Source organism: Serpula lacrymans, assembly GCF_000218685.1.
Source record: "Serpula lacrymans var. lacrymans S7.9 unplaced genomic scaffold SERLAscaffold_11, whole genome shotgun sequence".
NCBI classification, from domain to species: domain Eukaryota; kingdom Fungi; phylum Basidiomycota; class Agaricomycetes; order Boletales; family Serpulaceae; genus Serpula; species Serpula lacrymans.
In genome coordinates this window covers 431,907-453,965 of record NW_006763300.1, presented here as the reverse complement: position 1 = coordinate 453,965, position 22,059 = coordinate 431,907, and the positions used below count along the sequence as shown (strand labels likewise).

The 22,059-nt window shown below is 43.6% G+C and overlaps 3 protein-coding genes and 1 pseudogene across 4 annotated transcripts; 2 read left to right on the top strand and 2 right to left on the bottom strand.

Moving 5' to 3' along the window:
* Positions 1–67: 67 nt before the first annotated feature.
* Positions 68–523, top strand: SERLADRAFT_338869 (uncharacterized protein; the record flags this gene model as incomplete). The annotated part of the gene is made up of 1 exon (XM_007321285.1): positions 68–523. A coding segment is annotated over one exon (456 nt), but the record flags the coding sequence as incomplete, so codon positions are not given.
* A 6,159-nt stretch (positions 524–6,682) lies between these two features.
* ATG8 lies at positions 6,683–7,769 on the bottom strand (annotated as a pseudogene; the record flags this gene model as incomplete). Its single annotated transcript has 5 exons — positions 6,683–6,956; positions 7,011–7,147; positions 7,200–7,268; positions 7,329–7,384; positions 7,433–7,769. Coding segments are annotated over 5 exons (672 nt in total), but the record flags the coding sequence as incomplete, so codon positions are not given.
* Positions 7,770–10,227: 2,458 nt separating this feature from the next.
* Positions 10,228–12,533, bottom strand: SERLADRAFT_410173 (uncharacterized protein; the record flags this gene model as incomplete). Its single annotated transcript, XM_007321284.1, has 9 exons — positions 10,228–10,610; positions 10,639–10,641; positions 10,795–10,984; positions 11,039–11,247; positions 11,357–11,573; positions 11,865–12,200; positions 12,276–12,297; positions 12,438–12,461; positions 12,520–12,533. 9 exons carry the CDS (start codon positions 12,531–12,533, stop codon positions 10,228–10,230), a joined length of 1,398 nt encoding a protein of 465 aa, XP_007321346.1.
* Positions 12,534–13,149: 616 nt separating this feature from the next.
* SERLADRAFT_440809 (uncharacterized protein) lies at positions 13,150–14,349 on the top strand (the record flags this gene model as incomplete). Its single annotated transcript, XM_007321283.1, has 5 exons — positions 13,150–13,190; positions 13,243–13,411; positions 13,481–13,556; positions 13,613–13,630; positions 13,706–14,349. 5 exons carry the CDS (start codon positions 13,150–13,152, stop codon positions 14,347–14,349), a joined length of 948 nt encoding a protein of 315 aa, XP_007321345.1.
* Positions 14,350–22,059: the final 7,710 nt, after the last annotated feature.

Below are 22,059 nucleotides of genomic sequence, written 5' to 3'. Positions count from 1 at the left end.
TAGGTAGCACAAAGGTGCAGAATCACCAAAACTAACAGTACCAGATCTTCGAAATAATCTCCTCTCAGTCTTGTATTTAACTCATCAAAGTGGTTTCAATGTCACTATTTTGTCTCATTCCATGTCCTTTATGCGTGACAACACTCTCTTGTTCACTGCAACTATTCATGACAACAATGCAGCATTCCTTGATGGATCTACTGCTGCTTGTGTTGAACTGGGACATTTTACTGTGACTATACCACTTGATTTGACGCTCTGGCATCGCAGATTGGCTCACCACCATCATGCTGATGTCAAGAGACTGATACAGAGAGATCTGGTCACTGGGCTTACACTGGACTCGAAGGCTGCTCCTGATCCTGTCTGTGAACTGTGCTTGTCTGGCAAGATGCATGCCAATCCATTCCCTTCATCTGATACTCGCTCTGCTCATCCTTTGGACCTCATCCACTCTGATGTTCACCAAGTCTCTTCCCCCACATTCTCTGGTTATCGCTACTGGGTCACCTTCATTGATGATCACAGTCGATTCCATGTTGTTGTTGTGCCTCTCAAGGCCAAGTCAGATGTCTTTGATGCTTTCAAGAGATTCAAGGCTTATGCTGAGACTCAATTGGAGCGCAAAATCAAGGCTCTGTGCGATGATAAAGGGGGAGAGTACATGTCCAAAGAATTTGAGCAATTCACAGATGACCATGGGATTGTGAGACAGCACACCACCAGGAATCGTCCTCAGCAGAACGGTGTGGCAGAGCGAGCAAACAGACTTCCAACTGAGCGTATCACTGCCATGTTATCAGAGTCTGCATTGCCTAATAGCTTCTGGGGTGAATGTCTGTCCGCTTTGGTGCATGTCTGGAACAGGTGTCCCACTGATGCAGTGGCCCATGCCACTTCCTTTGAGTTATGGTATGGACGCAAGCCTGACATGTTTCACCTTCGCGTTTGGGGCTGTACTGCCTATGTGCATGTGCAAAAGGACAAGAGAGGTGTCTTTGGCTCTCATATGGAGAAATGTGTATTCATTGGTTATCCTGAGGGCTACAAGGGATGGAAATTCTACAATCCTACCACCAAGTGCACTGTTATCTCTGAGAGAGCCAATTTTGATGAGCGCTGTTGATGATGAGAACTGCTATTAGAAAACCACTCACAAAAACAAACTAACACACAATCCTCCCAGATTCCACGGAACTTGTTTATGGGCTTTGCCTCCTAGAACAGTAGAGTGGTCTGGTTGTTCGTGGGGTGGTACGTATAAGGATCCTTCAAAGTAAAACCCAGAGATGTATGAGTGTGGGTTTTGAGGAGGAGGGATAGTTGAATTTATAGAAGATAGGGGCTTAGTAACAAGTATAGATGAGCACTACCTTGCTAATCGTAGCACAAGGTAGGTTTGAGAATGACGAGATAACAAAGTTCCCAGTGATAGCAGGCTCCTGACGCACAGACTGTAGTGCTCAGAAGAACTCTAATCAAAGGGGATGACAATCACTTTTAAAAAGTGACGAGTGACGATGACAGCAGTTAACAGTGGTAGAAGTGGGAAGTGTTGTGACCACACTGGATCACAAGTAGCAGAGTAGTGAACTTGAGAGTAAAGAAGAAGTCTGGATTGGATTCTTGTTGTTTTTACAAGGTAAAATACAGGGGGTTTATATAGTAAAAGAAAAGTAGGCTATGCACAGTATAGCTGTGCAAAAAGAATGAGAAAGAACATGAAGGAAGGAATGTATGCTGACAAATCCTGCATAGGTAGTACAGGCTAAGATTGTCAAAAAAGGAAAAGAAAGGGATAGAACAATGAATGCTGTGAGTAATGTCACAGGTTTGTACAGCCATAAAGTAAAGTCCAATAGCAAACAGAGAGCAGGAAAATCATGATGTCATGGGAAGATGCAGTAAAAAAAAGGGCAAGGCAAAACACTATCAGTATCAACACAGTTCCTTTATTGTCAGTCAGGCATTCTAAAAAATATGTGTCCATAAAAATGATTCAAAATTGAAAAATAATCACACTGTAAATGAATGTTTTGCTGAAGAAAAAGAAACTGGAGCCACCAGTCCACCACCTAGTCCAAATCCGACAGTTCCATGGCCTTACCAATGGACTGGTTGTGTTGGACCACCTGATCAAACAAGGGAGGGAGAGGAGTAGTTCCAATTTGGAACAAGTGAGTCCCAGGCAGTGTGTGGTAGGTGTAGCTGTAGCGAAGACAATGGACAAAAGATAAGTGTACCCAAGTGAATGGGACAGCGATGAACATGGGCAACGCAAGGGGATGAACCTTCTCCAGCTCAAAAACTACCCACCCACACTCCAACCAGGCAAGACAAGCAACCGATGTTTTGATAGTATATGATGGCAGATCAATGTCATGAAGATGGACCTGTTGCCCTATTTGAACCAGCCGCTGGGGCTTTGCTGATATCAGCAGTTCCCAAGCACGTGGTAGTCAACGGATCGGCGACGGAAGCGGATAGGAAGTGGTGACATCAGAAATGGTGGGGGTGCAAATAAGACGAGGAGGTGAACTAAAATGGGGATCCAGAAACGACCGTCAGGTGAGAATAAAAAGGAGAGGAAGGGGCCCATGGTGGGGCTAGGCAAAGGAAGGGGAGTAAGGGAAACAACAAAAGCGAGGGCACAATGCAATGTGTAGCCAGTGGCAACGCAAAAATTTGCCAAAATGCCAAAACGCGGAAAGTACCGAATGGAAAAGCAAAGGTGAGCGTGACTGGATTGCCTAATAGAGGTGGTGCTGATCAGCCACAAGTTTGAAAAAGGCAATATTAATTACTATTCCACGTGGCACTGTGCCTGTGTGGCGCAAAAGCGAGTCTTTTTGAATATTCACTTCGTTATTGACACCTGTCCATGCTACCAATCAACTTTGGTGCATAACAGCGCTACTTCCCTGGCTTGAAAAGGTCTACTGACAATGTCCCACCTCCACCTCCTACTCCACCTTTGCTATCCATGCCATTGGGCCTGATTGAGGATGTCCCTGCACCAGGTCCAGGGGGAGATATAGGCCCACCAGCTGCGCTTCAGCCATTGCCTGACAATGGGCCTCATTTGGACCTTGATCCAGAACCTCCTGTAAATCAGCCTCCTGTACTCCCAGACCAACCACTTCATTGTTCACCATCTCCTGATATGCCTCTTGCTCTCAGACGTCCTGTTAGAGCTAGGAAACCACCTAGAGAGTGGTGGCTTCAACACAGAAAACCCACTCCTGCCATTGACAGTGACAGTGATTCTGAGTCAGATGGTATTCAAATGGCGCACTTTGGTGATTCTGCTGAACCTAGGTCGTTTGCAGACGCTATGAGGCGCCCAGATGCTGACAAGTGGAGAGAGGCAGCCATGGAAGAGCTTCAAGCTCATGAGCGCAATGGTACTTGGTCACTAGTGGAACTACCTCCTGGAGTCAAGGCTATTGGTGGCAAGTGGGGTCTTCAAGATCAAGTGTAACTCAGATGGCACTGTTGAGCGCTACAAGGCCAGATATGTGGCCAAAGGCTATAACCAGCGTCCTGGCTTTGGCTTTCTTGAAATATTTGCACCCACTGTCCGCATATCCTCCATCAGAGTTGTCCTTGCAATTGCTGCCATCCACAACCTCCATTTGCGCTCCATTGACATTTCCCATGCATTCCTTAATGGAGTCATGGATGTCAAGCCACATGCACCAGCCAGAGGGATTCCATCAGGGTCCTCGCAATCTTGTTTGCCAGTTGGACAAGGCCATCTATGGGACCAAGCAGGGAGGCAGAATGTGGAACCAGAAGATGCACACTGTACTTGAAAAACTCGGATTCAAGCGTACTTATTCAGACTCTGCCATCTATGTCTTTAACAGAGCTGATGTGCGCATTATCCTGCCTGTCTTTGTTGATGACATGACACTGGCATCCACTTCTACTTCTGCACTTGACCAAGCTGTCAAGGATCTCTCCCAGCACTTCAAGCTTCGTGATCTTGGCCCTACTTCTTACCTACTTGGCATTTCCATCACCAGAGACCTCAGCAATCGCACTATATCTCTGTCCCAACGTCAGTACACTCTGGACATTCTGGAGCGCTTTGGCATGAAGGACTGCAACCTGTGTCCACTCCCATGGATCCTGGTTTGCGCCTCACCAAGGACATGTCTCCCAAGACATCCAGTGATACTGCTTTGATGAAGGACACTCCCTACCTTGCTGCTGATGGTGCTCTGATGTATTTGGCCACCACCACTCGTCCTGACATTGCCTACACTGTTGGAGTCCTTGCCAGATACAATTCTAATCCTGGTCTCACTCACTGGAGCGCTGTCAAGCACTTGTTCCGCTACTTGCAAGGCACCCTTGACCACTCCCTTGTCCTTGGTCCTGATCCCAATTCCACTGAACTCTTCACCACTTTCTTTGATGCTGATCATGGTGGTGACAAGGACTCTGGTTGTTCTACTGGTGCTTACATTGTCAAGATGGGATCTGGTGCTGTCTCCTGGAGCTCCAAGCTTCAGAACATTGTTGCTCTGTCCACCACTGAAGCAGAATATATTGCTGCTGTTGAGGCTGGCAAAGAGATCTGCTGGATGCGAAATCTGTTGAAGGAAATGGGCTATCCTATCAACTCTCCTTCCACCCTTCACATTGACAACCAATCTGCCATCTCTGTGTCCAAGAATCCTGAACACCATGGTCGAATGAAGCACCTTGATTTACGCTGGCATTGGCTGAGAGATATTGTTAACTTTGGCCAAATTGCTCCCACCTTTTTGCCCACTGCTGAAATGCCTGCTGATTTGTTGACCAAGGCTCTGGCTAAGCCTAAAGTTGAAATGTTCAGACAGATGATGGGACTTGTTAGATCAGGGGGGAGCTGATGCTTGGGAGGTGCAGCATCAGGGGGGAGTGTTAGTTTTGGTGATTCTGCACCTTTGTGCTACCTCTATATTTTCATTTCTTTCTCTATCTATTCCTCTACCATTCAGTATTGATTGTGTTCTCTATTATTTCGCCTTTGTGGCTCCTTTGTTTACCTTTGTTTACAAAACATCGGACAGTACTGCAGAGTCCAATGCTTCCTATTCTCTAGTTACTCACATTGCACTCTAGGTACTGTATACCTGTCATACTCTCTAATAATCAAGTTACTCGATTGAACAGTTGTGTGGAACCTTCTTGGGCTTTTTCATAAGCTTGTATGCAAGAAAGTACAGGGGTCATGACCCTATAGAAGACAGCCAAATGGAGTAGTTAGGGCCCAATGATCTAACTTGGTGCAAAATTCTACTAGGGTCACATGACTTCATCTACCCCCTGCTCTACGAAATGCACCAGACGTTCTAGGACCTCATCAGGAAATTGGTGAGGAAATGATATGACTAAACGGAGTTTGTAATGTGTTCCCAGACTTGTCCACCTGTATCAGATCATACACGGTGATATAATGGAAAATCCAAGTCAGATTAGGAGTTGTCAGCCTGACAGGAAGTCAATAGTCATTGTCAGGTAATATACACTTGTCATAATTATTATAGTTTGGGTATCATCAAAATAATCACATATATTAATTTATCATTTTTTATCATTCTGCTCTATTTTTATCATGGATTATAAGGCCTTATAATCAACACAATTTTAGTGTTTTTTTTGGAGCTCTTAAACATGACTAATCACAGTGTAGGTGGCTGCACAACAGAGTTGAGGACTTGGTAAAATTTGCTAGTTTTTTTGTATAATCAATGCTAATGACATCAAATAAAACCAGTAAGAGGGTGTGTAGTCTAATGGCTCAGAGGTTAGATTACCTGCAGCAGTTAAGATTCCGACCATGTAATCTCAAGTTCAAACCTTGCTTGTGCAAAACGTAAAATAGCAAAATTAGCTCATAAATTACTTACATAATCATGCCATTATTACTTAAGTTGAATTTTGGAGTAATAAAATCTACAAACATTGATAAATACGAAAATACACAGAGTTACTCATAAAATATAGCGAATAATATAATAGGCTGTGACAAATTATCAGGTCACAACCAAATGTCATTTTTCGGCACTAAATATTACTGGTAGCCTTATAATTCCATATCTACTTTACCAGACTGATACTGCTGGTGAAAAACCTCATACTCAATCTAGCCTTATAAAGCCTTATAAATGTGACTATCAGCCTGATGCCTATTATACAGATTATACATATTATAAGGCATTATAAGGCCTTATCATACTTACACGAATTTCCTGATGCTATTGCGCTGCCGCCGTGCCAGCCCTTGTGGCTGTGCTCATTTGCAGGGCGCCACATGCAACAATCCTAGAAACGGTTGGGTACGAGACTACCAGTCTCGGGACTTGGTATGACCTGGCGGAATTTGACTGTTAAGGTCTGTGAGTGCCGCTGTGACCCAGTGTGACCAGAAATTGCAGAACCATTCCAATACATGTGTCGTCTTTTCAGTTTTGTTCCGCTGCTCCAATGCTTCAAGTTCTTGCTTATTTTTCTACATAGGCAGCTAGAAAGTAAAAAATTATATCTACTGGTCAAGTTCCGACAGTCTCAAGCTCAACGGCTGGTGAGTTATTCAACTTCTCCCCAGACCAATTGTACCTATTGTCCAACGATAGTAACACAATTCAAACTAGTAACATGTAAAACACTGACACTGTCCGCCAGATTGAAGGTTGCCAGCTCATTGTGGCACGATCAAGTATAATTAAAGAGTTTGTTGAGACATAACGGGCTAAAATACACAAAGCCATACATGTAAACGGTAGAGAACGGGGAGACACTCAACCTAACGGACTGGACACATCAACTTATAATCATCGAATCAGCCAGCGATGTCAGATATAGGACAGAAACCATACATATTACAACCTTAGGCGGATTCATTTCTCTTCCCGAATGTATTCTCTCCTGAATAACTAACATACAAAAAGTTGTCCTCGTCCCTATTTGAAAAGCATCAGATTAAAATATTTCGATATCGTCATGCTCTGGCATACTTATGTTCTTCATATATGGCACTCATGAGTGCTGCTGTTGGTGGCAAAACTTCGTCGACAAATATGAAGATAGCCTTCTCTGGGGCGAGCTTGATACGTTTCCGGATCACATATACAAACTGCCCAACAGTTAAATCCTGTAATAAAATGTTGAGATATCCATCCTACACACGATAGAAGGAAAGCTACCGAAGGTACTAGATATTTCTTCTTATCGATGGTAGGAATATCTGTCCTATCCGCTTTCTCACAAATCACCTGGAGAGAAAATGAAACAAGAATTATTAACACGGTTAGAAATAGGAATATATCACTCACAGGAATTCGGTCAGGATACTTTTGCCTGATGCGCTCTGCCTCCTGCTTGCGCTTCTCTGGGAGCTGCTTTAATGGGATACAAGATAGGTGGTTCAACCACGTACCAAAAGGATGCTCGTCTTTGAATTTGGATCTCATTCTGAATATAAGAAAGTATTGGGTTATGAAAGTGGCTCGAGGGTTGACTGAGAGTACTTGGACTGCGAGGAGTCGTCAGTCATTGCGCCAATCCTGTGACATGTCACCGCTACGGAGGCAAACATCGACAAACCCGTAGCTATAGAACTCACGTGATAAGTCAGCCTCCTTGCACCAAAATTCACCAAATCGAAGTCATGTCACTTGTCACGCCCCTGAATGTACCAATCACTCCTTGATTGGCACGCTCATGACCAATCTTGCAGTACATTCGAGGCATATCCTCGCTAAAGGTTTGTGGAACTGTCAATATGAGCCGTTTATATTTGTCAAGCAATGTATACAGGCGGTATAACAGATGTCACAGACTTTCTCCTTATGACTCCGCATGATATATCACGCAAATGTCGTATTTCGCTCTTCGAGGCTCAGAAAGCTTTTAGTGACGTTTGCGATCAATTGTCCCGACCTCTTCACTATCTAGGACAATTTGTGCCAGGGCATGAAAGCATAATTACAACAGGCGATTCCGAATTAGACTGTGCTGTTGGAGGCGGGATTAGGACCGGGATGATTTGGGAAGTGGTCGGAGAAAGGTGAGTTTCAAAGGAAGGCGCCTATTCAACTGCCAATCAAGCTACCCAGTGCCTCTGGCAAGTCCCAACTTGCTCTTCAGCTATCTCTACTTGTACAGCTTCCTACTGCACTGGGTGGCGTTTTAGGTTCCTCCTGCTACTTGACCAGCAGTTCAACGTTATCAACTGAACGTTTGGACCAGCTACTGCATGCCCACCCTTTACTTTCGCTTTCGCTGTGCGATTTAAAAAATGTGCATACCATATCCACATCTTCTCCTGAGCTATTGTTTCACGTTCTTTCAACAATCCTACCGCAATTCATATCTGACACTTCCCGCAATCTCTCATTGAAACCTGTCAAGTTAGTCGTCCTTGATGCGTTGCCCGATATCTTCCGTTCTACTCCGGCGACCACGACAGCCTTGTTGGTGGATCGTTCGCGGTATATCACCGAGTTTTCCAGTCTTCTACAAAGACTCGCAAGCAAACATGATATCGCCGTACTAGTTTTGAATAGTGTTGTCGATGTTTTTGACAACGAACCATTTGATTCGAGCATAACGCGAGAAATATTATATCACGACCAGTTTCGGTGGTTTGCCAGGTCAGAGGTCGAATCTGGAGCAGACGGGAAGGAGGCCAGTTTGGGACTGATGTGGGCTAATCAAATCAATGCACGCCTTTTCATGGAGCGAACTCGACGGCGATGCTATATCGATGACAGTGTTAAACCAGCAGATCGGAGCACTAAGGACGACTTCATGTTAATTCGGAAACTTGGCGTTGTCTTCAGCTCTGTCTCGTTACCGGCCTCTCTTGATTATATCGTCACTTCGACGGGAATATCGTGTGTTAGTACGTTGAATGCAATTGCGGGATAGTTAATGTTGGTTCGGGTCCCAGGAGTCCTCATCCTAGCTTCTGTTAGTCATTCTGCAGGTGAACGCGGTACACATCTTGTGAAACATGTTAACTAACAGATTCATGGCCCCTTCCAAATGGCAAAAGTTCAAACAAACAGACAAAAAAGTCATAACTCCATCTATACACACTGCAAACATTGGCTCATGATTGTATAGATGTGTCCCGAAGTCTGACACTATTGAATGTTTCATGTTTTATGTGAATATTCTGAATTAGCATAGGAGAACCTTGGTTTGGTAAATCAATTGTTGTTTCTGGGGTTTCAAATGGGACATCATGGGAAATACATTTGCAGTGTGATTATTTTTGATTAAGAATCATTCTTATGGAATCATATTTTTTTAGAATGCCTGACTGATAACAAGGAGCTGTGTTGATAGAGCTGTGTTGATAGTGATGTTGTTTTTTGCCTTGCCCTTTTTTATTGCATATTGCTATGACTTGCTGTTTTTGCTATTGGACTATCTTTTGGCTGTACAATTTGTAACACTCTAGAAGTTTCTGTTCCTTATCTTTTTAACCATTCTATCCTGTACTACTCTCACATAAGTTGTCATTACATTCTTTTGCATTCTTTCTCCTTTTTTGCACAGATATACTGTGCATAGGTTTTCCTTTTTTATTATTATATAAGCATCTGTACATTACCTTGTATATTAACAGAATCATGATCCAGTCACCTGTAGTTCCCACGGAAGTCCTGTAACTAGACATTGTATTACCCTGCTGATGTAAGTCTAGTTAGAGGCACATATCCGTTTCCCAGCCTCTTTCTATATTTCCTTAATAATTCCACAGACTTAGGCTCGCTGCGACATCACCTCCACCGGCAATACCAGAGTCCCTGCCAGAGGCATGACCACAATTGCTACATCATCCAATGTGTGTCATTGCCTAACGGCTTGTCGGCCAATGATAGTCCCGACACAAACAGTAACACGTGTGACGGGACGCGCCTGGCGTTGAGCACAATGTGACACATCCTGGCGGTGAGATGGGTGCGCCCTGGCGCTCTCAATGCCACACCTGTCCCTACGTTGATAGGCTATAGGGAATGTGCTCAACAACTTGAACAACAAACACGCATTAGAATGATGGGGTACATGAATCATAGCTAGCATACAACATAAACGAAGGGGGAGACATGGGCATAACTACATATGGTACAGTATACCATTTAATGACCATCAATCTTCATCTGATTTTTCTGACAACACCTTAATGACCTCTGCACTCTTTGGTGCCCTTTGATTGCCCTTTCATCCTTGTGTATTTGGGACTCTGCTACCACCTTGTTCAATTCCTTCATTCTCATCACAGCGTGCAACCTGACATCGCTTGCGGGGTAAGCCTGCATCAGAATGCTTCTTTCTCTTCTTTCTCGTGACTTCACCTGATCGGAGACGTGCATCTAGTTGTTTTTTGTGTTCTTGCAGCTGGGCCGATGAAAGCTTTACCCAATGACATGTTCCAGTCTTCCATGCATCTTGCAGTTTGTGTATTTCAGCCATGGTACCAATTGCAGATGGGTTGACAAATGGAACATCTTCCGGCCAACCTATGATTTTGACGCCATGTGTGGCGACAATAGATTGGTCGTATTGTTTGTATACCATCTTTGTTTTTCGTTTTAAAAGATTTCCTGTTACATAGAATGCATCAGTACATACCAACTATATGAGTAATATAAGGATTATAATACTTACGCAACCCACTCCCGCAGAGCCTGGTACATTGTTGACGGCAATTAGCAAGGTTGTCTTATTCATGAACATCTGATAAAAATAATGAGATAAGATAGAAATATAAGAAAAGAAACAACATACTCTGATTTTGCGAACAGGCCCACTGCTCAAATAACATTGCAAGTTCATCTGGGTCTCTGCCAATGATATCCTCCCAGAAGTCCATCAAATTATCGCTTCCATACCATGTAGTTGTCCCAGTATTGTAGATGTGGCCACACGTCAAGAAGAAGCACCCATATGCACCTGTCCGAAGAGCGAGATTATCAAACTAGCATCAATCAGTAATGACATAACATGTGGCAGACAATGGCTTGATACTTACCTCCCTTCCTATTCTTTCTGCAGTTAACATCATATCCCTTGCCACAGCGGTGTTGTTGGCATGACTTCCTGTGATCTTCACTTTACATTGTTCAAGGAAGTGGTTGCAGAGTTCCTCACGCTCTTCTTGGTTTAGATCGGATGAATTGGTGGTCTTGCTTGCTATGTTTTGTAGCTCTTTCAAATTTTTTCTCTCGCCCAGTGGTAGGCCTTGACACGTATATGTTAGTGGTCAAGAAGTTTCCATCGTACATGTACATAGCTATGTTAATTTCCAGTGATTTTGCGTAAACAATCACGTTGTAGATATTGGGTGCACAGGTCGTCTTGTAGTTCATCTCAGAACTAACTTGTTTCTTCATATAATCTAATGTCACATTGTGCTTGGCTGCTAGAGCTACCAAATAAAGTTGATCCTGTAAGTATTCATCGATATCGTCCTTGATCTGCTGTTTCATGACCTTTTTCTCCTTTGCGGCAATGGCACGTGAGGCTTGTTCTGCCTTCGTGAGTTCACGAGCAGCTGGCCGAGGTACCTGGATAGGTCGTTTGGGGTTTCGGCCAGCCCAGGTAGTTCTCTCGAGGCGTATGGATGATGGCCCACATTGTACAATAAGGGAGGGGAGGACTTATGGTGCTGAAGGATGAGGCTCATTTGCAGGGCAATGGGCGTCATTTGCAGAAGACAGAGGCTCATTTGCAGAGGGACAAGGGTTGTTTGAAGAGGGAGGAGCACTGTTTGAAAAGGGGGGAGGCTCATTTGCAGAGGGACAGGGGTGGTCCAAAAAGGGAGGAGAGTTGTTCGCAGAGGTACAAGGGCCATTCACAGAAGGACAAGGGTGGCTTGCAGAGCGAGGAGAGTTGCTTGCAGAAGGGGGAGAGTTGTTCGCCAAGGCATGAAGACCATTAGTAGAGGCACTTGGAGGCGATGGCTCCCCAAGGAGCACCGGATCGATTAGGTTTAGGGGGATTGGCCTGGGAGCAGCTCCTCTGACATTGGTCTGGGGAGCGGGTGCAGGCGTCGAAGTCTGGATGTCAGCGGTACTATTTCTGAGGGGTAAATGACGGGGGTAGATTGAGGGAGATGACGGCATAAACAACAAGTTTGGTGTTGCCTGCGCCAGGGCATCATGTGTAGTAGAGTTGCTGGATGACAGCATATCCTGCCAGGCAGGAAATATATAGCTAGCCATTATTAAAATGAGTAATAGGACAAGATCAAGAGATAAAAAACTTACCTGTTGAAAAAGTGACCATTGCCTGTGGTTTGGTTGAATTAACAAACTGGAACTCATCAAAAAAAATCATAAATTTAAGTTGAAGCAAAAATGAGAATGCGATTAGCTAGACTTGCATGCACATGTCTACGCATAGCAGTGTAATCTGATGGATGAACATACATTATTGGGTTTTGGTAGTAACATCTGTCAATGTGTGCAGCGAGTAGAAGGTCATCTCATGAGCGTAGCTTTAATAACTCACCTGAAGACCTGCATTTTCTATTAGTTTTTTGTACGGTATTTAATATGGCAGTTCAAACTCATATCTGTGCATAAGAATAAGCTGACATTGCATTCAATCAGTGTCGCTAAATTGAAAACTTTTACTCACCACTTATATGTCAGCACTCCTCTCTGCCATATAGTGAGCTGTTAGTGCTCCAAGAGTACCTAGTACCCGAGAACTTGAGAATCAAAAATCAAAAAATTATTTGAAGCTTTAGAAAGAAAGACTTACTAATACTACCTAAACAACAACCCGTCACTGAAATTCCCCACTGACCAGCATCTAGGAAGACAAGCCATGCAAGTGCTTATGTGTAGATAATGAGCAATAGCCGGCTCAGAAAATGTGAGACAGTAACATACCTAAGCAGAGGGCACCTGGCATCTGTCCACTGATCAGACAACAATAGGGAGTGCGAAAGAGGAGGAGAGAACGCTGATGGAAATCTGAGTCTATGTACCACCAGGCAGTGAGCTAACAGCACTGACGCCTGAGGCGTGTTGATTGAAGCCAGATTTTGGATTCTTCCTGTGCCAGTCGTGGCTACAAGAAGAAAAAGCCTACCTCAATTCGCTACAAAAGGAACCTCAAGATGAAACACTTCAAATGGAATATCTACACCAGCTTCGCGAGTTCCAGAAGAGCGAGTGCGTGATCTCATCTATATTCAATCTAACTGAGACTATGGCCACTTCCCAGACAAAAATTTGTTGCCATTCTAGAAGCCTCAGCACATAGTGCAGTTACTACCGGTTCTGTATTACTGGGCATAACAAGGAAATTGGAGACAGCTCGCCGGCATGCCATGGAAAATCACGACAAAGAGCTACAAAAGGTCCAGAGGCTCGAAGTGAGACTAGAAATTAATGTAAGATGGACGCCAGATAGTCCTGAATGGCAAAAGACCGAAAAGCTCGTAGCAATGCGCAACTACTAGCGGGCATTAGATCAGCTAGAAGGCTTAGTGGTAGCTTGTATGTTCGAGCTCACCAAAATGAATAGATCGCAAATAGGTGAGCTTGCTCTATTCAGGGAATACATGATGATACCTTATTGATCTATCTACTAGGGTATTCACTATGGAAACGTATAGGGAAGGCCCTGCAGGCTAGGTCGGCCGCCATACAAACAGCACTGGAACGCTATAATATGGCTGCGTAAGCCCTATGTCCCCCTCGGCGTACTCTGGAATGGAAAAAAGTTGTTGAGTACGCCTTTCTCGCAGACTTTGACCTCCTGTGTGATGCCCACCAGGATATATCTACTCGACCATGGGCCACACCTGCTGGTCGTTTGGCCATGGATCAACATTTCAAGATTTGTCGGGCTAGAGAGGAAATTGAGAGACTGGATGTTGAAATTAGGCGTGTAGCCACGTACCTGCAGGATGAGAATCAGTACTTGCGTGATTGCGAAGACCAGGTGAGTGTCCATGATCCTAAACTTGCTCATCAGATTGCTTTGCATAGGTGTGAGTGTGGCCGCTTCAATAAAATTCACATTTCCCGCCTCCTTGACATCTCTCGCCTACATGGGTTTACAGGGACCATCTTGCGTGGTCAAAGCACTCAGACCTGGTTAGGGGAGAGCGGTAGCAAGGCCAAGGCCTGTATTGACAACGTTGGAGTGGGTGCAGGACCTAATCCTAGCAAAAATGGCCAATATGATGTGTGTGAGAGTGAGGGAGCGGAGGAACAGGATCTTGAAGAGCAAAGAGAGCTCAAGGTCAAGGAGGAAGATAAGGAGGACAAGGAGGAGGCATTGCAGGCCCTAGAAAACATTGTTAACATGTCAGATGATGTTTAATAGTAGTACGTGCCTAGAATGATAGTGCCATGTTCATGGTAGAGATGATGAGAGCGCTTTTGAGTGCTGTTGCATGACACCTGTCGTGCCAGGGCGCGTCCCGTCACGCACGTTACTGTTTGTGTTGTGACTATCATTGGCCGACAAGCCGTTAGGCAATGACACACATTGGATGACGTAGCAATTGTGGTCATGTCTCTGGCAGGGACTCTGGTATTGCCGGTGGAGGTGATGTCGCAGCGAGCCTAAGTCTGTGGAATTATTAAGGAAATATAGAAAGAGGCTGGGAAACGGATATGTGCCTCTAACTAGACTTACATCAGCAGGGTAATACAATGTCTAGTTACAGGACTTCCATGGGAACTACAGGTGGATCCAGTCTTGTTTCAAATTTTGTCTTATCCTATCAAGTATATAAGATCTCTCACAGAATTCCAAGCTCAAGCCCACTATCCTACTGCTACTTGTGATCCAGTGTAGTCACAATACCTTTTGCTGCTATTACCATTAATTGTCATCTCTTTCAATTAGAGTCCTTCTGAGCACTACAGTTTGTGCATCAGGAGCCTGCTATCACTGGGAATCTTGTCATCTCATTCTCAAACCTGCTTTTTGCTATAATTAGCAAGGAAATGCTCATCTATATTTATCTCAGTCCCCAATCTAGTGATAAAATTGGATATTGACCAGACCAGGGATTGAACCTGGAACCTTCTGGATACATGCCAGCTACTTTACCAGTTGAGTTATATGGCCAAGATTATACAAAATAGGATCTTAAACATAACATGCAACCACGGACGTCTTACACAGAATAGCTGCTCCATGCTGGGCTGGCTTACAAATCAGAGGTATTGTCCTATGGAGTATTGATATGTCAGAGTATATTCTAACATCTAGTTCAGTACCAAGCCCTTATATTTCAACTATCCCTCCTCCTCCAAACCCACACCACTAGGGTTTTGTTTTGAAGGATCATAAAGCTTGCCACCCCACAAACAACGGAGGCACCCATTGTTCTAAAAAGCCTAGCCCACAAATAAGTTCTGTGGATTGTGGGAGGATTATTTGTTAATATGTTTTGTGTGTGGTTTTTTAACAAGCAGTCTTCATCATCAACACCAGGCCCAGTTCAGTTGGTTTGGTCCAGGTTCAAACTCAGTTCAAATTGTGAACTAGTTAATGCCCCATGCACTTGCCATATATATATCAGTAATAAGGGCTAATGCCAGAGGTGGACACTTGAGGGAGGGCCTAGACAACTTGTTAACACATTTTCTGGGTCCACCCTGAATGGTGTGGCTGTGGCTGTGGAGGAGGAGGAGGAGGAGGAGGAGGAGAGGTGGTGTTGGTGGAGAGGTGGTGGCAATAGTGGTGATGGCATGATGGCAGTGGTAGTGTGGTGGTAGATGCTCAAGAAAGCACCCAAGTAATGCATTAACACATTTCTGGGTCACTTTTTATGGCCTGGTGGTGGTGGTGGTGACAGTGTTAAGGTTTGTTGGTTTGAACCTGTCCAAACTGAGTTTGGGCAATAGCAAAAATGCCCAAACCACAGACCAACCTGAGGTTTGGAAATTGAGAATGAAACTGAACTGGACCCAAACCTAAGGTTTATTATAGTTTTGTCTGTATTAGCAGTAGATCGGATGTGTGGTAGCCCTACTAAGCTTGATGAGATGCAACGTAGCAGGCAGTCACAATATCAACCAGAGCCTCCATATTCTAAATAGATATAGCTGGGATTTGGTGTCATATTTCTGCCACATGTTAGGAAACCCAAACCTTTGAACAGTTAGGAACTCCCAAGTCCAAACTCCCAAATTTTTGGTCTTCCTGGAATTATGTTCCCTGTGCTCTGCTGCCCAGCATGGTCCTGTATCTTGCTCCTATACGGTACACCAAATATCTAATCTAATTCTCCTACCCTGGACTTCCAGTCAGCCATATATTGTCTCTGCACACTCTTATATTTCTCATAGACTCTGTAGCTTAGACCTTATAGTACACTTCTCTCACATACAATTTCTCCTTGTTGGGTAATTGTCTGCATGGAAGTCTGTACCTACATTATAAGTTACTCCTTACAAAATTCACTCCCTCTGTTTAGTATATAAGCTGTAACTCCTGTACTCGGCTCCTACACATAGTATAGTAATAATCTTCCATTTTACACAACTCGGCTGGGTTACAGGTGTTGGTTTTGGTGATTCTGCACCTTTGTGCTACCTACATATTTTCATTCCTTTCTCTATCTAATCCTCTATTATTCAGTATTGATTGTGTTCTTTATTATTTTGCCTTTGTGGCTCCTTTGTTTACCTTTGTTTACAAAACTTTGAACAGTACTGCAGAGTCCAATGCTCCCTATTTTCTAGTTACTCACATTGGACTCTAGTTCTAGTCCCTAATAGCTCTCAGCAAGTGGTTAAACACTTCCCTTAAGGTTTGTTCTTAACAACAGGATGATGCATGGCAAAGAGTGCAATAGGTTGCTGAGATGCGTGTGGTCTTATTTTCACTCTTGATAAATATCTGAGCTATTATTAAATCTTAACAATTCTGCCTTCTAAGGTCCTGATAGATTTGAGGCATCTATGAGGCATACTTAGGTATATATTTATATATACATCAGGAAAAACCCTTTTGCTATATAGTGCTATATAGCCACCACCTATATATATAAATGCATTCATAGAAACTATAGTACTATCAGCGTGATTATAGCTCTTATAGCTCTTATAGCACAGTAGTAGGCAAAATTTTAACCAAGGGGAGAAGCATCTATATTTCCTTCAAACTCTGGATTAATCTATTAAACTTGTTCACAATAGAAAAAGGCCAGAAGTGTTTGGAGTCAAGTATATTAATATAGGCAAGGTACTATAAGTGCTCTTATAGCCTATGACAGCCTACATAGCTTCTACAGCTATAAATGTCATAGTTATAATATAGTTGAAGCTGCTTAAAAGGGTTAATAAATCATACAGCATTAATCAATTATGTAGTCTGTATTGGTGAAATAGTAGTTTGTATCTTTGATATTTATAAAAATAAGAATAATGATTTATCCAAATACAAGTGATGATAATGAGTAAAAAAATAACCTAAGTCCATGAATGGTTAATATATAACACCTGTATAACACATTTTATAAGCTCTTGTGGTGTAGTGGATAAATGTGTGATATGTGGCTATAGGTTGCTTAGTCACCCAAAAACTGACTAGCAGGTTAAGAGTTCAATTCTTGCCTGTGTTAATTTTTTTTTATCAGCCACACAACAATTTCCAACATCTATAAGAGCATTTATAGAGCTATATGAGGCTCTATAGATGGCAGAGGTTCTATAGCAGGTTTGACCACTATAACAGCTTTATAAGTACTTATAGTGCTATAGAGCTCTATATAGCTACCCCCATTTTATTAAGAACAAAGCTTAAAGGAAATGTCTAACCACTTGCTGACAGCTATCAGGAACTGGAACTAGAGTCCAATGTGAGTAACTATATTATTAGAGAGTATGACAGGTATACAGTACCTAGAGTCCAATGTGAGTAACTAGAGAATAGGAAGCATTGGACTCTGCAGTACTGTCCAAAGTTTTGTAAACAAAGGTAAACAAAGGAACCACAAAGGCGAAATAATAGAGAACACAATCAATACTGAATGGTAGAGGAATAGATAGAGAAAAAAATGAAAATATAGAGGTAGCACAAAGGTGCAGAATCACCAAAACTAACACATTTTCCTGATGTAGCAATACAATTATCTACTTGAATTTTGGTATACCCAGGTCAAAGTCATTTATCCCTGTGCTCTCTTTTACTTTCTTTGTCACAGGTAGAGCACCAACACTGAGAACAAGACTCTTTTTCCACCATTATCCTTGTTTGAACGTTCAGGCATTGGTGGCATTGAATTTCCAGCTTTTTAAGATGTCCTTTATACACAGGGGACCCCTATGTTAAAGACTGAGAGCCTGGGCATCCCTAATTTTGTGCTCCTGGGGTTGTTGCAATTGAGTCTCCTACATGAAATCCCAATAACAAAAAATATTTTCCTGGTGTTATTACAATTAGGTCTTTTGCATGGCACCCCAATATTTTTGATACTGTTTGTAAGAGTGGGTGCTGGGGAGAGATCTGAGGAGGGCCCCAGGGAGCATTTGGATGAGTCGGAGCCCCCTTTGGGGTGGCAAATTATTTGATAAGCTAGTTGACTCACTTGAAATTGCTGATGAAATATATCAGACCTTTTAATTACAAGTAAATGTATGGACATAAAATTTATGGTAGTTGGGCCATATATAGTGGGTAACATAGTGGGTAACATGGGTAAACCTCAAGAGAAAGTATTTCAAGATGGTGGTGGAGTAATTTTTAAGATGATAGGACATACCTGGGGATGGTTCCTGGGCACTAGATTTGCACTGGGGGGTTGGCATTTGCAACATTTCGGGGGTTTGATTGTGAGATATACAAGTCCAACTTTCATCACGTGCAATCATATGCATTGTTCTCAAAGTTCCCATAGGCACAATTTATGGCACCAGATCCATGTATAGCGCGTCTGAGCCCTTTAACATCACAGTCACTTAGACAATACTACCCTACACCACACCTTCCATCACATCCCCAATCAAAAACCCCACTCCCAATGTCTTTTTCCACCCAAGAAAAAATCTACAAAGCAAATAAGCGTATTAGGAAGGTCATTATGTACTGGCCCTTGGTTCTTTTCCAATACAGGGACCAGTATGTGGAGATACTGAAGGAAGAAGTAGCGAGTGGGACAGACAGAATAAAGAAGAAAAACAACACTGGACATAACTTTAACATCCCCCGGCTTCTTCTGAGTGCCATCATATAGTTTGGCAGAGGAAAGAATAAGGGAGGGGCAGTGGATTTGTCTATGATTGGCTAGAAAGATGAAACAGTGGAGGGATTCATCTGGTTTGATCCCGGGAAACAGACTCCTGAGAGGAAGGAGGCTCTTGTGAATAGCTGGTGGTTGCAAGGTATGTTTTTTATTTTTACATTTTTTTAATTACTTACTGACTGTTTCTTTTTATAGTGGTTTCATCTCGTCTTTTTACCACCCTGCCCATTGCAACAGTAGCAGCACAGTCTGAGAGCCCCCCAGCACCCACCACTGACAAAATAAAATGGGGCTGTGCTTGTATAATAGTGGTGTTATTAGAGAGAGCCAAAAGGGCAGTTCCATCTCAGTGTTCCCCATCCCCACCCCCTGTTCCCGGGCCCTCAAGGCTATATTGCTGCCAGTAACACCCCACTCCCCCACCTGTTGCTCCATCTGCACCCCCTTTTCCTCCTCCACAGACACAATCCATGTCTCAGGAGCCAAGGAGGCCTCCCATAGAGAACCTGGGGAGATAGATGCCAATGCAATCCCCCCTGGCCATGAGTGGATCACCAGGATAAGGGAGGTCATCCCCTCTCCTGCCAGGGAGATTTTGGATGCTTTGGCAAGGCTACTATTGCCATCCCCCAGCCCCCTTCCAACCCATCCCCGGGAGGCTATTGACACCCCCCAGACATCATGCTTCCTCAGCTCAATACTTCCTTTGACTTTCCATCCCCACTTTTCTGTCCCAACCCAATTTCTCCTCCCAGCTCTCCTAATCCATTCAAGCAGGAAAAAACAGTCCCCGGCATGCTTTCATTACACATAAGTCTCAGAGGAGGTTCCTTGCTGGTTTATATACTGAGAAGAAATACCTGAAGTTGGTGGATGCAGTATACCAACTACCAAAAGACAAGCCCGGGCCCAGCTCCCAGAGTAATGGCCAGCCAGATGATTACTTGGACTACCGGTCATCATTACTTTAGTCAACCTCTTTTCATAGCCTCTTAGGTTAATCAGTTATAGTTCAATGATGTGCCTAAGAGGCTTTTATTCTGGGATTATCCCACATGCAGGTAATCCATACAGGACCGACTCTCTTAAATTAAATTCATCCAAGGGGTATTTGAGAACCCTAGGACTCCAAAGTGGTGCCAGGGTCCAGACCAATCTGCATCCAAATATCCATAGAAATCCATGTCCATGGAGACATCTGTGCCATCATATCATAGTTCCATGTCCCTGGTTGCTTTCAGATATTGGAGGACACATTTTGCAGCTTCCCAGTAATGGCTCCTTGGAGCTGAGCTATGTCTGCTTAGCATTCCAACAACGTAGGCAATGTCTGGGCGGGTTCTGAGCATGACATACATGAGGGAGCCTATAATTGAGAGGTATGACACTTGACGCCCTTTAATATGCATCTTGTGTTGCACAATATCTTCCCCTGGAGCGTTTGCGAGGAGTTTTGATCCATGGGCCATTGGTGTGCATACTGGTTTGCAGTTCTTCATTCCAGTACGCTCCAGGACTGTGTCAATGTATTGGCGTTGATAGGGATATTGTTTTGTTTGAACAATCACGTTGGATTTCTATTCCAAGGATGTATTTTGCTTCTCCAAGGTCCCACGTTTTAAATATGGATTCAAGTCTGGCTTTTGTGATATCCATGAATTTTTGGGATGAAGCTCCTAGAAGGAGGTAATCTACATAGACAATAACAAAGCATATTTGTTTGTTGTCCCGGAATACATAGAGACATGTTTCTGCATTTAGTCTTGTGAAACTGAGCTCCTGGAGCTTGCAATTAAAGGTTTTGTTCCATGTACGACCAGCTTGTTTTAATCCGTAGATGGATTTCTTCAGCCTCCAGCAGTATTCAGGTTAGATAGGAACACCCCCTGGAGGAAGCATGTACAGTTTTTCTTCAAGTTCTCCATTGAGATAAGCTGTGGATATGTCCATTTGATCAAGTTTTAGGTTGTACTTTGCTGCCAGGGCTAGAATAATTTGGATCGACTCTAAGTTTGCAACCGGAGCAAAAACCTCCTGGTAATCAATCCCCTCCCTTTGAGTAAAACCTCGTGCAACAGTCCGGAGTTTATATCTCTCAATGTTTCCGTTTTGATCAAACTTGATCCGGAACACAGGTTTTGATGTAATGGGTTTCACTCCCTTCGGAAGTGGAACAGTGTCATATACTGCATTAGTATTGAGACTTAGGAGTTCCTCCTCCAAGCCAGACTTCCATAATTCTCCATCCGGACGTGATAAGGCTTCCTTTAGTGTCCTTGGAAGGTCTGTGTTAGATGGACCGGTACTTGCTATTCCAGCAAAGAATGTCTCCTCTGTATCAGATGTTTCTTCATGAACCTTAGGAGTGTTAGGTTTCTCCATGGAGTTGTCATGCTGCTCTTTTCGAGACTGTTCCTCATCTAGAGTCCTTTGATAATCTCGGTTTTTGTCCGCAGGACGGGTCTGGCGACTGCTTCTGCGTACTCCTAGGACTTCAGCAGGCATGACTGCTCTTTTAGGAACTTGTGCAGGTACTCCAGGGAGTAGACGCATTTGTGTATTTGTTGCCCCACTCACTCCTGAAGGTGTTAAATCATTCCTCGGAGGTGTTGGATGACTCCTTGGAGGTATTGTATGCCTTCCAGAAGCTGATCCAATGGACAGGCTGTCTAGCTGTATTCGGACTTTTTCCACATCAGCTGGCTGTATGTTGAGGGGCTGTCCTCCCACTGACTGTGACTCTACTTTGGGTTTCCATTCTGAAGATGGCCAGTGTTCAGGTCTTGGTTGGAGTTTGTAGGCTTGCTTTCCATGTGTGTAGCCGATCATTA